Genomic DNA, 16,299 nt, shown 5'->3' on the forward strand with positions numbered 1-16,299 from the left:
TAATCATTAGCATCCTGAAGATATATTTCAGTCTTTGATCTCCATATGCCCTTTGGCACTAAGAATCACTCCCTTGAAATTTTCTTTGCTATCTTTCAGCAAAGAAAGAAAAAAAATTTTTTTTTTCCATTGGAAAAAAAAAAAAAGAAGGAAAAAAAATTTCTTTTTAGACTGTCTTTCTGGTCAGACTTTCTTGGTAACCTTTAGGATCTTAGCTTTGTTCCTTGCCTTCACTGTTTGTGTTGACCAAGATACTGCCCCTTTCTACCTTTCTTTGGTATATTGTTCATTCATGGCTTTACAATCCAAATACTTGCTTTTTTAACTGTCTCCTGGATATATCCAGGTATTTTTAAATTTCACATGTCCAAAACTGAGCTCATCTTTTTTGCAGAGTTGTTTCTTGTAACCTTCTTGATTAGGGGATGGCACCACCTGGTGCCCAATTTGAAGCTCTTCTGTTCCCCTTATTTAGTCTTTATACTTTCTAATAAAGAATGTGATTTGAAAGAAGTTATTTTTAAAAATATCAGCTTGTCACTACTTATGTAAAAAAACACAATTTATTGGAGGAAAGGGGCAGCACGTTAAAGCTACATTGAATGAAATGTAAGGCTTTTTAAAAGATTATTTCCAGCATATATATATAAACTGTTCAAATTTCAAGTTTATCAGTTAGCCAATTTTTAAGAAAAACTGTTAGTTCTGCTGTTGCATTGATTGTTATTATACACTTAGGACATAGTTCTTATACTGAACTAATTAAAATGACATTATAGGAGGTAAAAATGCATAATGCTCTAAAATTCTTAATCTCTTAATAGATTTTCTTGCTGCTGATGCTTTCTGTGAGTACCATGTGGGCTGTTGGATACATATTGGACTTCAATTCAGATTCTTGGCTTTTAAAAGGATGTCTTCTGGTAACACTATTCTTTCTGACATCTTTGTTTCCAAGGTGTGTATATTAGTCTTTGCAAGGCTGGTTATTGCCTTTGCAATGTGATTGCTTTTTTCTGTTGTGGATTAGCTGGAATCCCAGATTTATACTGAGCTATAAGTATTACATAACTACATAACAACATTCTTGGGGTGGTGGGAGGAAAAGACTTTGACATATTTTCTGGCTGAAAGCAAATGGCTCAACACAGTAATTTGTTTGTATTGACAATCATTGGAAAATAAATATCCTGGGGAATTGTTTGAGTTGTTAGTTTTAGTAAAAAATGGAGATATTTTGGTAACTATTTTTTATCTAGAAGTATTTTTGCCCATTTTTCAGAATTTTTAGGGGATGATGGTTTTCCTTTTTAAAATCTAAATTCATTGTAAGCTTCAAACATCACCTTCTTATCAAGGCCATCCCTGATTAATTCTGCTGGATTACCTGTTTTACTTTCTTCATATAGTATTTAATCACTTTCCTATAATATAAGGTCCATAAAAGCAAAAAGCTTGTCTTCACTATTGAACATTTTCATTCAGTGAATAAAAGAAAGATATAATCACGATGATCCACAGAAAATAATCTAAAAGGAAATAAGCGGTGTTGGCTCTCTACAGGGCATGATTATAAGTATTCCTGAATTCTTTTGCTTGCCAGCATATTCTGGAATAAGCATGCATTGCTTTTGTCTTAAAAGAAAACAGAAAATTAGAGGAATCTTATTACTTGGTCACCCAAGAACAAGATAGTCTGGAAATGAATTTAAATTTAAATGTGACATGAAAGCACAAATGCTTAGTCCGCTGTTCAGAAAACTTGTAACTTCCTTTTCCACTAATTGATTTGACTTGATCTCTAAGTTAATTTTAAGCCAAATCATCAAGGTTCACAGTCTTTTTTTTTTTTCAGAGAGAATTTAAGGGCTGGCAATATCTACTCACCCAGAATTGGAGCCTTTGTGATCTTGGTGGCTATTTGTTTTAGCTGAAACCTCACGAATAAAAAATTTTATGTGAAAACTTGTTTTGGGTGACTGCGAGTTAAGGGCTTTCATATACTATTCTTGGTATATGAATGCAGTTCAAATTTAAGTCATATTTATATAGCAACTTTATCTTTACTGCCTTATTTTTCTCATCCTCATCAGTAGAGTTCCAATTTTATGGAAATAAGTAGCTGCAAACTTTTATTATTATTGGATTCCAGGAGCAGTTGCCTATTCATCCATGTTGCTATGTGATACATGTCAGAAATAGACAGGTAGAAGTAGTAGCCTTTTACAAATTAGGTAATTTACTACTTAATTAAATCAAATGTGATGTTTGCCACACATAGGCCATATCATGGAGTTTGTGTGGATTCCATTTGTCTTCTTCTGGCAGAATATTGGGTGCCTGAGGTTGGGCTCTTTAGGTCTTCTCAAATATAATTTTATCCTAATTATGGTTATGGACCTGATGACTTTTTTAACCCTTTATATCCACCAACAATTACTGTTCATTTCTAGTAGAATTTTAATATATATCCAGTTAAACTCTATTCATGCATAAAAAGACTATATTAAGTATTTGGTGAAAGAGAGATTTTTTTCTTTTGAAACTGCAATGTTAAACATTTTGAGTATATTATATGTGGACTTCAAGTTGCTTGTTGCCTGAAATTTTTAATGTTATGATTGTTAGTATCATTTTTAACCTTTGTATCTTCTCATATAGTGACTGTTTCTTGAGGTAGTTACAGAATGAAAATGCTTAAGGTTGTGAATGAAAGGATGTATAAATTAGAAGAACTAGAATATATACTTCTTCAGGATCATTATATTTGAGTTTTCTCACAATGAAATGGGGTGATGGTAGTGTATAACTGTGAGCACATGGAAAGTGCCAGATAACACTAGTAAACACTCAGAAAGTAAAAGGTATTGCTGTTGCTACTGTTTTTACTACTATCATTATTTGAGTGGTTTAGGACTAAAATTGACATGAATAATACTAATACTTGATTTCACTAATACCTTATGTTTGTTCTTTTTCTTTTAGGTTCTTGGTTGGGTATAAGAACCTTGTATACGTACCAGCAGTTTTTCTGCTAAGTTCCATTTTCTGGACATTTATGACTTGGTTCGTCTTATTCTTTCCTGATATCCTTCAAGCTTAAATTTAAATGCATATTTAATTTTACCTTTCAAAAAGAATAATGCCTATTGTTATAAACTTAGATATTGGGAAATATTTAGGGAATGTAGCTAACATTTGCATTCATTTATTCATTCTGCTTGAATGTTTAATGTTGAGAATGTCCTTGATTCTGAAAGTTATCTCAACATACTATGAAAATAATAGGTTTCCCATATTAATTACATATAGGAGGGGAGCAGTAGAGTAAATTATTGTTTTACTTGATCCCATAATAGTAAATTGGATTGTTTTTAAGAGTTCTTCAAGGTCACATGGTTCTTTTAATTTAGTCAGCAGTTACAGTTGATGATTTAATCTTCAGGGTACCAAGATGACCTATATGAGAGGGATATTTAGGAAAATGTGGCTTCCTCATTAATGGTAAGCATCAGTTCTAGCTATTGTCTAAGGCATTGATTCTTAGTTCGCAGAAAAAATGATATTTTTGCCTCCAAAATTAATGTAAAATGAACTCTGAAAAAAAATGCCTAATGTGTAATTCACCTTGTTTTACTTTATCCTGTATTATTATTGTTGTTTTAATTCTAGTCATAGCCCACTTAATTCTTTCATGACCTACTGATAAATGGATAGCCTGCAGTTTTAAAAGGGGAAAAAGAAACACTCAATGTGGGTTTATAACTTGAGAATCAGGGACCAGGTCCAAGTCCAGCTCAAGGGTAAGTAGTCCTCTTAGATTGGTCAGGTCCAGTCATGTAGCAGTGCAGAGAGTGGCTACTTCTTGGTGTTAGAGCTGTTTATAATACCAATTAGATGAGGCACATTTTTCATCTTCCCACCTCTTTCTAGACTTCTTTTTCCTCTCCTAAGGACACTGCTTGAGAATCCATTATAACCTTGTTCTTCTTATAGAATAAGGAAAAAAGGAATGTAGTGGCTAGAGATAATACCTTTTAGCATATTCCTTTAATTTATATTTTTCCCAGGTATAAATATGAAATGAGATAGGCATATGAGTTTTCAGAGTGCATGGATCTACCTCTATTGCAGCATGTTTTTGCTTTAATGCTACTTTTATTTCTGAGCCCTATCTAATGTTTTTCATTTCTTTAATCTAAATGAATGGCACAGCATACCATGGAAATGATTAGGCTTTTTTCAAAAGATTTAATTACCCCTACCCTTTGTCTCATAATTATTGATTTGGTAGCACCTTTGTAAGCACTGACCTTTTTGCCAACACTTAATGAAAGCTTGGAAGATACAAGATTAAAAATTACTTAATAAGCAACTAGGAGTACATTTATAAACAACACGTACATTTAATAACAGCACAGTTTAAACCAACAGCACTCGCAGAAGACCCAAAGCTCATAAACCCTTGGGTAATGGACCTGATACTGAGAAGGGATGACTGATATTTTGTTCACCAACCAGTGTAGCAATGTAATAAGCCATTTTTAAAATTATGACATTTTTGATGAATTTTAATAATTTGAGCAACTTAGAATATTTCAAAGTTTTCACAGATCATTTTTAATTCAATTTTACAGAATCAGACATTAAAAATGTAACAACTATAGTTCAAAACCTTAGTTACAGAAGTTAATATTTAATTGAATGTAACTAGAAACTTCTTTGTGAAGGAGCTATTATTACCTTAGAAGAACTGATTACCATAGTTGGAAGAATGTTAAGATGTTGGAATTGACAAGATGGAATGTTTTACTTACTTGTACAACATAAAACTATTTGATTCAGGTACTACTTGAAGTTGCTGGTGTGGAGGGCATGAGAATACTTCACTATGAGAGCAGTGTTTTTCAAGCTAAATGTTAAAAGTGATTGGAACTGCCCTGTGGATGAAATGAGGTGTTGTCCTATCCTAAGTATTTTGACTAATCTTGGCTCAGGTTGCCACAACAACCGAGTGAGGGCTTCTGCTCCCGTAGCCTCTGGTCTGCATTGGGAAGACAGTCTGGGACACTGAGGAAAACATAAAGTCTTTGAAATCAAACAGAATGATTCTAGATTTTAGCTTGTTTTTCTCACTAGTTATATACATCTGACTAGTTCATTTTACCCCATTTTTTGTTTTTCTCTAAATTGGGGACAGTGGTACCAAGCTTATGGGGTGGCTTCAAGGATCACTATGCTAAAAGATTCCCATTTAATAATTGGCACTGTATAAATATACTTAATATTTTATTATTAATTACTATAGGAAGAAAATCTGTGGAAGGCTCAGGTTGAAACTAATTTTAAGAACAATTCTAGTTTGCTCCTCAGATTATCAGTTTCTTTTGATGTCTGTTATATGTCAGACAAGTAATGCATTTTTTTTGTCTTCTGTGAGGGAGTTTGAATGAAACAGACAGGAACCTTACTGACAAGTTTGGAGTTACAGCTAAGACTTGGGAAAGAAATGGTATACCACTGAATATATGTGATACTGGTTATAACTGAGTTAAGTTTAAGAGAACTCAACACATGTAAAGTCCTGTATGATCACTGCCTCCCAGTTTCACATGGAAATATATTATTTGGAAGCCAATGTGTACTGTATAGAATGGGCACTCAATAAAAAGGATCATTAAACAAAGAAAGGAATAAGTCTATGTAGGGTAGATCTAAAAGATCCAATGAATGGAAACCGATTGGTCAAGTTATAGAAGGGCAAATTTTAGTTCTATATTGAGAGATTTTTTTAGCTGCAAGAGATGCCAATTTATAGGGGAGGCTGAGACATCTATAAATAATTATAGTCTAAGGACTATAAATAATTATAGTCCAAGTGCCATAGAAAGTTCTCCTAGGTTTGGGGATGGGAGAGAATCCTTCTTTCCGTGGAAGTAGAAAAAACAAAGAGAAGGAAATGGTATATTAAGTATTGAAGGCAGTTAGGACTTGGACATCCTAAAATTGTGGCTGCAGAAGTCAGTGAGAGGAAGTAGAAAATGTTTGTGAACACAAAACAAGGAAAGTGTTTGCCTTTTATGTTTGGAGAAAGGGGATCCACTGATTTTTCTGTGATTTGTAAGTTAATTCAGAATAGGAGCTTCAAATTCAATCAGTTCACTATGCATGATCACCACATGATTCAGCTGAATGAATTTTTGAGAATATGTTGTGTGTGTTGATCAGAACTTTGAAAAAAATAGATGCAATTTTTTAATTTTAATTGTTGATGGACACTATACCTTTATTTTTTATTTATTTATTTTTATGTGTTGCTGAGGATCAAACCCAGTGCCTCACACATGTGAGGCAAGCGCTCACAGGCAAGCGCTCTGCCACTGAGCCACAACCCCAGCCCTAGATGCAATTTTTTAACAAAAGTCATGACCAGTGTATCCTTTAATAGTGTCCATCTTAATTCATTCTAACTAAACTTTGTTAAAAATTCATCTTATCGTGACTTCTCTGGCTCCTCTTTCTTAAAACTATACCCACCTGCAAATAAACTGTATCAAACTAAGCCACCAAGATTTGTTCCTGCCTATCTAAACCAGATGTGGTTGTGCTGGTCTTTGAGGGTTAGAGCAGTGCTTCTCAAACTTCAATGTGTGGTTGAAGCCCCAGAGATTGAGTCTGGTTCTATAGGTTTGGGGTAAGGCCTGAAGTTCTGCTTTTCCAAGAAGCTGTTGTTGCAGGTCTTTGGACCACATTTTGAATACCAAGAGTTTATTTTACGGCTTCCTTTTCCACTCTTAAGTATGGCATAAGAAAGCTTGGCAATATCTTGTAAGGTAGATGTACTTACTGTCTATAATATTTTAAATTGGACGAGGACACTGGATTTACTAGAGGCTTATTGAGTTATTACTGTAACATTTATTTGTCTTTCTTTGGAGTAAAATTTGACTTTTTATATAAAGAAATTTTACAACCTTAAAAATATTTCAAAGAGGAATGTGGTTATTCTTGAAATACTTTTTTTTTCTTAATTTGTCAATAATATCAGTCTTTCCCAAATAGTATGTGATTTGTAATTATTTTGCAAGGAGAGCAATTTATTTAATTAACTCAGATTAAAACAATTACAAGAATCAGTTACTAAATTCTCCAGTAGGAAATTTTTGTAAGCATTTGTCTACCCTATAGGGCAATATTATAGTTGGAATCCCTGAACCAAGCTGCATTGTTGCCTTAAATGCTTTTGTTAAAATGATCAGAGAATTTTTTATTTATATATATATATATATGTGTGTGTGTGTGTGTGTGTATATATATATATATATATATACACACACACATATATATATATATATATATACATACTCGCAGGAAAGCCATAGTTACACCATTAGATGTTAATTTATTTGGGTCTTAAATGTTTTTTAATCTTCAGGGTGTTCATAAATGTGACTGTTTTTATCAATTAATATAGGTATCAACTAATGATGGAGCATTTGCCAACTAGGAGCAAATTCCTATTGGATTGGAACATAAGATTGAGCCATGTTTGGGAATAACACTGTATATACATAGAGAAGTAAGATGCAGTGCAGAGAAGAGAGGTTCCTAGGTACAAAAGATAAACTTTGCTTACATCATAATTAGGCTTGTGTGTGTGTGTGTGTGTGGTGCTGCGGATTGAACTCAGGGCTTTGTGCATGCAAGGCAAGCATTCTACCAACTGAGCTATATCCCCAGCCCCATAATTATGCTGTTCTTAATGGAAGTTTGATATATTCCTTAACTTTGCTTTAACATATAGCAGGTACTCCTTTCTATTTTGCTTTCATTTTCAGCGTAATAGCCTTTCTGTACTTTTTTTATAAGACTTGGGCAACTGATCCAGGCTTCACTAAAGCTTCTGAAGAAGAAAGAAAAGCGGTGAGCTCTCTTTGTAATGTTTTGTGTTTTTGTTTTAAATCAGAGGACATGTAAACTTGAGTATTTCATAGTCATATTGGTTTTTGCCATGAGTGTGTCTTTAGAGCTTGCCATAGATAACACAAATAGATATAACATATGTAAGGTAATTAATTCAGCAAAGTGAGATATCTTCACAATTACACTTTTTTTCAACTATGTATATGAAAATTTTAAAAAATACTTTTATTTTCTGTGACAATAATACCCCACCAAAACTTTTTTAGGTGTGATTTTTGTTAGCAGAAATGATTACCTACTTTCTTTTAATAATATTTAGGTAAGGGTCATTTAGCTTAAATTTCCTCACTTACTATACAAAGGCAAGGGCCAAGGGGATTCCTTCTCTATAATGACTGAGGAGATATCCCTTCTCTTCCTCACATTTGAAGTTGTCACATGACATGGCATGTTTTCCATGTACTCCTGTTTGGAACAAAGTTAGGGAGAATGTTGTTCATTGTTACCTAAAGCTAAAGTACCTGAGAGACTCAGTTATTGTGCTTGTAACCATTGATTTTGATGTATACTGATTTTTGTTTCTTTTTTAATAGATGTGTATGTATGAATTTTTATTTTTCGTTAGCATGTTATAACTGGGAGAAGATGGTGAGGGAGATCACAGAGGGTGCAGTTTTGCACAATCTAATTTCTTGGCTACTGGCTAAAAACAGCCTTGAAAAGTCACATTATTTCAAGCACAGAATGATTTGGTGGCTATATTTCAAATTGCTTTTCTAACTATTTCAGTTTGGAGTGAGTTGTAAGAATAGTACATAACCATGCATAATACTTTCTCCAATAAAAAGCAATCTGTCTTGCAGAATATCATCACTCTTGCAGAAACTGGCTGTCTGGATTTCAGAACATTTTGTACATCATGTCTTGTGAGTCTTTTCTGTATAATTTTTTATTTTCTCTAGTAAAAGCAAATTCTTGGTAACATTATTCAAATAAGCATTTGTCATATCTTCATGGTATATTACCTACCTTTGTTTTTACCCAGTTCAAATTTTGTATTAACTGCCAGAACAATTTTATACCTTAAACATATGGAAGAATATTTATAATCCCATGAAAGTTGCCTGTGGTTGAATCTCTTTGTGAATTATCCACAGTGTGTTTTGTTTACTTTTCCTGTCAGAAAGTGTATATTAGAACCACCTTCAAGTCAGAGACTCATAATGACCTAGAAACTTCTTATATTGCATTGAAGACTTAAGACATAGAGGAGGAAGTAATTTCTCATGATTATACGAAGAGCCAGAAAGGGAACTCAGCTTCCCTTTCTTTTAGTCCACTGCTTATTCTGTTATGTTGTACTTACTGCCTCAGTTCCCCTTAGCTAGTGTGAATAGGCTCTAGAATTCAAATCCATTTTAGTAGTGGCTTAATCAGAGTTGACATAACAGTAAATGTTAATAAGGCATTCTGAAGATCCTGTGCGAATTTAAAGATTATATGTGCCTATCTCTTTACAACCTATTTGCTTATGACTTGTTATCACTTTGAGACACTGTTTTTTTGCTTAGGCCTTTCTTAATTATTCACTTAGATAAGGAAGCCATTAAGGTCACTCCATTGCCATGTGTGCAACTCTTGTGTGGCTCGATATGATCAACACTGCCTGTGGACTGGACGGTGCATAGGTGAGAGATTTTATTTTTCGATTACTACTATGAAGTTAAACATGTTTAGTTGTGTATGTGATTCATAAAAAAAGGCTCCCATTTTGTAGCTCTTCCTTGTCTGTGAGTCCTCTTTATGGTATGAAGTTTGGGGGAAATTTTTGAAGTTGATAATGATAATTATTGTCATTCATACAGTATTTTGGAATTTAAAATATGGTATCCAATTTGATCATCAGAACACACGTGTGACTTCATATTATCATTTCTGTTTTGGAGCTGTAAAAGTATAAAAAGATGAAATTATTTGCTTAAGGTCACTTTAGTAGTATCCACCTTCTGCTCCAAATATCATGATGTTTTAATATGTTGAGACTTGTTTTATTCATATTCTTCATTTGCCTCCTTCGGTATTAGTAAAACCAGGAATGGCAGAAATCTAGGGATTGTCTTCCACCCAGGAAATATTAATTTTCCTGACCTGCAGCTCTAAGTTTTCTCTAAGCCAACACAGTAAAGGCAGGAGTTTATTATGAGGAACTATGATTGTATGTCTTCAGTAGAGGATATATTTTTATAATCCTGATGAATAGAAGGCTGACTTTGACTTAGTTTAGTCAGGCTTCCTTGGTGCATTTCGACCATCTTTTCCTAGAGAAAGGTGGCTAGATTATTCTTAGGGTTCTACCCTCATGGACTTCATCCCACCATAAAGATTAGGTGATTGGCATTATGCCAGGCAGCATTTAATGGCAGCTGAAAAACAATAGCAATGAGCTCATGCATAATTATCACACTGCATTTAGAAGTTTTTTTCAAATGTATCATCCTGTTTATGTTTCATAGGCCTGAGAAGTAAAAAAGATATTGTTATCTGCATATTGTAAGTAAGAATGCTGGATCAAAGAAATTAAACAGCTTAACTTACAGTGACACAACTAATAATCAATAAATCTAGGTATCCTGATTCCAGTGGATAATGCTTTTTCTGAGCTTTCCTGCTTCAGGAGAAAATGGTACAATGACGTACCTGAAAAGCATTTATGTCATTACCTCTGAAATGCTCCCATCTCTAGGATCAAGAAGGCAGGGATACAGCACATACATACATACACAGGCTGCCTGGCACCCCTCACACTTTCTTCTCCCTGCATTTATTAGTACACTGTGGGTTTCCCCTCTGTGCTATGGCTAATCTCCTGCAATATATGTATGTATTGTTGCTCCTCAGATTTATTTTTTTTCATCCCCCTGATCAAATCAGTCTTTGATATTCAGAGGATATAATTATATAAACATGTTTCATGGAAGAAAGTAAAAAAAAAAAAAAAAAAAGATAATATGATTTGCCCCAAATCTGCCTACTTTCCTCCCTCAACAGAGCCTAGGCCAGCCCAGAGCTGTTTTGGCTTAGTTAATTTTATTCAAACACATTATTTTCTTTTAGGTAAGTAGGGAATAAATAAATAAGTTGACCGTGACATATCAGACTATTTGGGTTTGATATAATAGTATTTAAAAAATAAAGCAACAACTTTATTTCTTTTAAATTTTGATAAAGCTTTTGATTGGAAATTTAAAAGGTCTTATCTGGAAACTGAGTGTTTTACTTTTTTGATTTAGGTTTTGGCAACCATCACTATTACCTGTTCTTCTTATTTTTCCTTTCCGTGGTATGTGACTGGATTATATATGGATCTTTCACCTGTAAGTATAACTTTTTCTTACAATGCACCCATACCAAAATGTACTTTTTCTTATAAATTCTCATATATCACAAGTGGTCGGATGATTGTACCTTAACCCTAATAAAATCGAAGTAGATGCCTCTAAGACTCTTTAACAGTGGCAAGCTGAAAGAAATGTTAGGTTAGTTCTAAGTACATTGGAAGAGAACCTTCATATGTTTGAAAAGTGCTCAAAAATAGAAGTTCATGCAGTCAAGTTTAGAGGTTTGGGGGTGGTGGTCACAGTAATTGAGGAACAGAGCTTTGAAAGCACATACCATGTAGTGTCAAGTTGAAATTGAGAAATGGAAGTTCTCAAAAATGAACAATTGAAAGATTGGAAATACTAACTAGGAAGAAGACATTATTGCTTTTTCTGCAGCTCTGAGAAAGGAAAATGGCTTTTAGTAGCAGTTTAATAAGGTATTCTAGGTGTAACATATGTGGAATAATAGCCAGCTGTTCTGAAGTGATTGATGAAGAACAGGGTTTAAATTGAAGCAAGAAGAATTTTGGTTAACTCTTAAGAATTGCAAGTGCCTTGTAATCCCAGCTATTCAGTTTAAAGTTTAAAGCAGGAGGATTGCAAGTTCAAAGCCAGCCTGAGCAACTCAAGAAGACCCTATCTAAATCTTGAAAAAAGGAGCACAGCTGGGAATGTAGCTCAGTGATAGAGGACTCATCTAGCATGTGCAGGAACCTGAATTCCATCTCTAGTACCACCAAAAAAACAAAATACATGACTGAACTTTTCACACATTGGAATAGGTTACCAAACTGGAAAAACCAATATAGTGCCAGTAATTTATTTTTATTTATTTGGACTTTGCTGTTTGGTTTTTATTTATTCAAAGGCTTTGGGAAAACAGTCTCCACATCTAATCTGTGCCCATAAACCTTTCTTTTATGTTGTCATTGCTTGAGCTGAAATCTATCGGAAAACTTTAGGAAGATTTTCCCTACATTGTTTTCTTTTTCCCTGAGCATGCCAAGCCATAGTACTCTTGTGGGCTCATGCTTTCTCCCCTTGTCCCCTGCCCCACACTTTCCTCAAAAGAGAATTAATTTCTTTTATGCTTTCCCCCAGCCTCCCAGTTCCCTTCCTTAGGATTATCTAGTATTGCAACTTTTCTTTAGTTTGGGGTTTCATGTTTAGAGATTGTTAGTATCTACGTGAAATGGATTTTTTTTTCCCTGACGTAGGCATGACAAGGGCTTCAGTTACCTTGTTAGACCATTTCTCATTGACATCTTCAGTGTCTGATCTCCAGGGAATGCTTTGTAGCTAAATGTAACTGTCACCTTCCCAAATAGGACTAATAGAAGTTTAAAATTCCTTCACTCAGAGCCAGACATAGTGGCACACGACTATAATTCAGGCTGCTTGGAAGGCTGAGACAGTAGGTTCACAATTTGATGCCAGCTTGGGCAATTTAGTGAGGCCCTATTTCAAAATAAAAAATTGGAAAGGCCCAGGGCTACACCTTAATGTTAGAGCACTTGCCTAGCTTGTGTGATGCCATGGGTTCATGCTCTACTACAACTTCTTGTTCAAGGTTCCCAGTAACCCTAAACACTGAAATTTTAAAACCCTACTAGATTTTGTCTTGTGACATAAGAAAGATAAGATTTCTTGTGGGTGCCTTAGAGAGGGTTGCCCTTTTAAGGCTTGCCAATAAAGCATATTCTTGGAAAACCTTTCTAGGTTGGCCTGCAGACCAGTTTCTGTCTTGGACTTGATTCTAGGGGACAGGAGCCAGATTTTACACCACTCTTGTCTCTTCTCTCTTCCCTCTCCTCACTAAAAATAGTCGTGTGTGTATGTGTGTGTGTGTGTGTGTGTCCCCAACATAAGATATTGATAAGGAGAGAAGTGATTTTCTATCACATTCATTCTTTCCTTGGTGGTTTTTTTTTTTTTTAATTACATAAATTGAGTCTTCCCTCCTTTTTGTCTTTTTTCTCTGGCTCTGAACTATTGTTTATATTTTATTTTGTTGGTAATGAACAATCCCACCTTTTGCTGACTTAAAACTCTGTGTACTACCGGTGCATACTTGGTTACTTTATTGCATTCATATTCTGACAATGTTTCTTTACACTGAATGAGGGAATTTTATCATTTATCATTACTTCACAAACAGGAAACATGAACCTATGTTCCATTTCTCTAATGAGATGTCACTGTCATTCAGCCTCCTTTGTTTACCATTAATGCTCTTGCCAGTAGAGTTCTGCTATATACTCTACTCCTATACACTTGTCATGTGATCCAGTAGCAGATACTTTTGCTTCTGCACACCTTGATCAATTCCATCTTTCTTGGAGGTCTATTTTCAGAGCGGACAGGAAGTGAATCAGAAAGTGTCAGCATCATAAAAATGACAGGGAAAAGGGTATTAGATCAATATCAGGAAGAACTATGTAACAGTCAGAGCTATCTAATGATGAAATGATAGACTTGAAATAATGTGAGTTTCCTATTATTAACCAGTGACTGCCTGATAAGAATGTATTAGCACAAATTAAAGTGTTATATTGCATAAAATAATGTTGGTGGTCATTTGTATCTTGGACACTAAATCTTAAATCAGTGCTTCAGTGTGAGAACTTCAATATAAGATCATGTTGTGTTATCAGAAAGTTCCCACAAGGGAGCAGTAGAAATCCATTAACTAAAAGCTATACCTCCAGCCCCTAAAGGTGAATTCTGATCTCTGCCACCATGTTTTGCTTTCTTTGCTCCCTAAATACAACATTAGTTTGTGTCTTTGAAAAATAGTCACTAGTTTCTTGCCATTTTTAATAATGAGTTCTTTTTTGTGAATTCACAGATTGGTCAAATCATTGTGCTACAACATTCAAGGAAGATGGCCTATGGACCTACCTCAATCAGATTGTGGCCTGTTCCCCTTGGGTTTTATATATCTTCGGGGTAGCAGTTTTCCATTTCTCATGGTCAACATTTTTATTAATAAATCAACTCTTTCAGGTATTTATTTCTCATAAATCCTTTGAGTAAAATTTCTAGTAGCCTAAAGTGAAATAAAAAGACTTGAATTTAAAATCAGCAAATTTAGATCTAAATCTGCTTCCTCTGTGGATCTAGGCATGTCATTTGACCTCTCTTAAATTTCAGTTTTCTTATCTGTAAAATGAGGGTACTAATGCCTATCTACTTTCACAAGATGGTTTAAGGGTTAGAATAATAAATAGTTTATTGGAGCTGGACCTAAGGGTGATCTAATTTTATCTCCTGATTTTACAAATAGTAGAGGTTCAGAGAGATGAATCAAGTTGTTCAAGATCACTCAATGACTGGCAAAAATTAGAATGTAAACTTAGTTCTTCTGACCACCCTCATTCCAGGGCTCTTTCCATCATACAGTTAAACCATATGATGTTTGAAAAAATGACATAAACTCTACAGCATTGTACAAATGTGAGATGATTATTTTCCCTCAGTTTTTCAACCCTTGCCAAAATTAGTGCTTAGGTGGATAAGAATGGGAAGAAATGGAAGATATACCACTGACCAACAGACGTAACGTGATAATTATATTTTCAGAGAAGGTCATGGCTATTAAAAAGTTCAAGCTCCAGGGCAGTAGTCATCTTCAGCTTTATATGATGTATCTACCCCTTCCCTGCCGCCTTCCTCTCCCATGGGCCTAACCTAATTATCATTGTTGCCATGACCTGCCCACATGGAATGGGCAGCAGTAATCAGTCCAAACCAATTACTGCAAGACCTCAGATAATTAGAACATTATTCAACAAAAGCAGAATGAATTCCACTTTATGCAGAAGTAACCAATTCCAAAATAATAAAGATAATAGAAAGAAAAAAAAAGACAAGGGGAAAGGAGAGAGGAAGGAAGGAAGAAAAATTGCTAAGGAAGGAGTTCAAACTTATTAAACTGAGGTTTCTGAGTACTCACTCTATCCTTCTGATATCAACAGTTCAGGTAGTAAGAATGGGTATTAGCCTCTGTGATTACTAATATTAATTACTGTCATTTATAATATTTATAAATGCTTTACATTTTCCAAAGCACTTACCCATTTATGTCCTCATAAGCATTTGAGACCATGCCAAAGTAGTTTATGTATTTTATGGACAAGAAAACCAACCCTAAGGTATATTGACTGCCTTGCTTACAGCCATGGTAAGAGATGGAATTAAAAGCAGAACGTAAGGATTCAGACATCAATTTTTATTTTCTTGCTTCTTTTCTCAACTCTTAGAACAAGTACTTGAGGTTATGATATTCTTAATTTTTAAAAGGAAGGCTTATATATTTGAATAAGAATTTTGAACAAACTTATCTTCTTAATGAGCAAAATAATCTAGTTCTTTGAAAATGTTCGTTTCCTGAGTGCACTGGTTAAACAGGATTTTGACTGAGTCTCCAGACTGCTGTTAGGAGCAGGGGCAGCTGTACCCTTGCTCTGAATTGCGTCAGTCCCAACTCTACCACTCTCTCAGTTGTATGGCCTTGGGTCAGTTATTTTCCCTCTCTAAGCCTTAGCACTAGGTATTTTAAATCTTTTATCTCAAATCCATAAAACTGTGTGATAAGCTGTTTGATATGGTGATATGATAAGGTCCATATTACAGATGAGAAAATTGCCATTGAGTTTTTTTGAGGATTAAACAACAATTAAATAACTCTCTTAATGGTTTTTACTAATTTGGGAATTTTTGAGTCATCTTCATTCTTCAATGTATAGGCTTTAATGTTTTTTATTAACTTTTTTCTTTGGCACCTTTTCAAAGAAGTTTCAAGAATAACACACAAATTGCAATAACTGCATTGAAATTGACCTTTTATTGTTTTATTCACCCAAAAGTTGTATCCTCGATGTGTTGAAAATCTAAACATGGCCATAAGCCATGCTTTGCATTAATGAAGCAGTTACTTCATGACTCTGAGTCACTGCCAGTGTTCTTTTGAAGATTAATAAAAATCAGACAATGA

General features: G+C 34.4%; 1 protein-coding gene across 3 annotated transcripts in view; it reads left to right on the forward strand.

The window, feature by feature from the left end:
- Positions 1-16,299, forward strand: part of Zdhhc13 (zDHHC palmitoyltransferase 13) — a 45,812-nt gene that overhangs the window by 26,558 nt on the left and 2,955 nt on the right. For all 3 annotated transcript variants that reach the window (XM_076844259.2, XM_076844261.2, XM_076844260.2), the window contains 7 exons: positions 825-958; positions 2,986-3,086; positions 7,799-7,923; positions 8,787-8,849; positions 9,518-9,611; positions 11,214-11,297; positions 14,152-14,309. In XM_076844259.2, the coding sequence (XP_076700374.2) occupies positions 825-958; positions 2,986-3,086; positions 7,799-7,923; positions 8,787-8,849; positions 9,518-9,611; positions 11,214-11,297; positions 14,152-14,309 (759 nt within the window). The remainder of the gene's footprint in view (positions 1-824; positions 959-2,985; positions 3,087-7,798; positions 7,924-8,786; positions 8,850-9,517; positions 9,612-11,213; positions 11,298-14,151; positions 14,310-16,299) is intronic.

This window comes from Callospermophilus lateralis, chromosome 2 (assembly GCF_048772815.1).
Source record: "Callospermophilus lateralis isolate mCalLat2 chromosome 2, mCalLat2.hap1, whole genome shotgun sequence".
In the NCBI taxonomy this organism is placed as follows: domain Eukaryota; kingdom Metazoa; phylum Chordata; class Mammalia; order Rodentia; family Sciuridae; genus Callospermophilus; species Callospermophilus lateralis.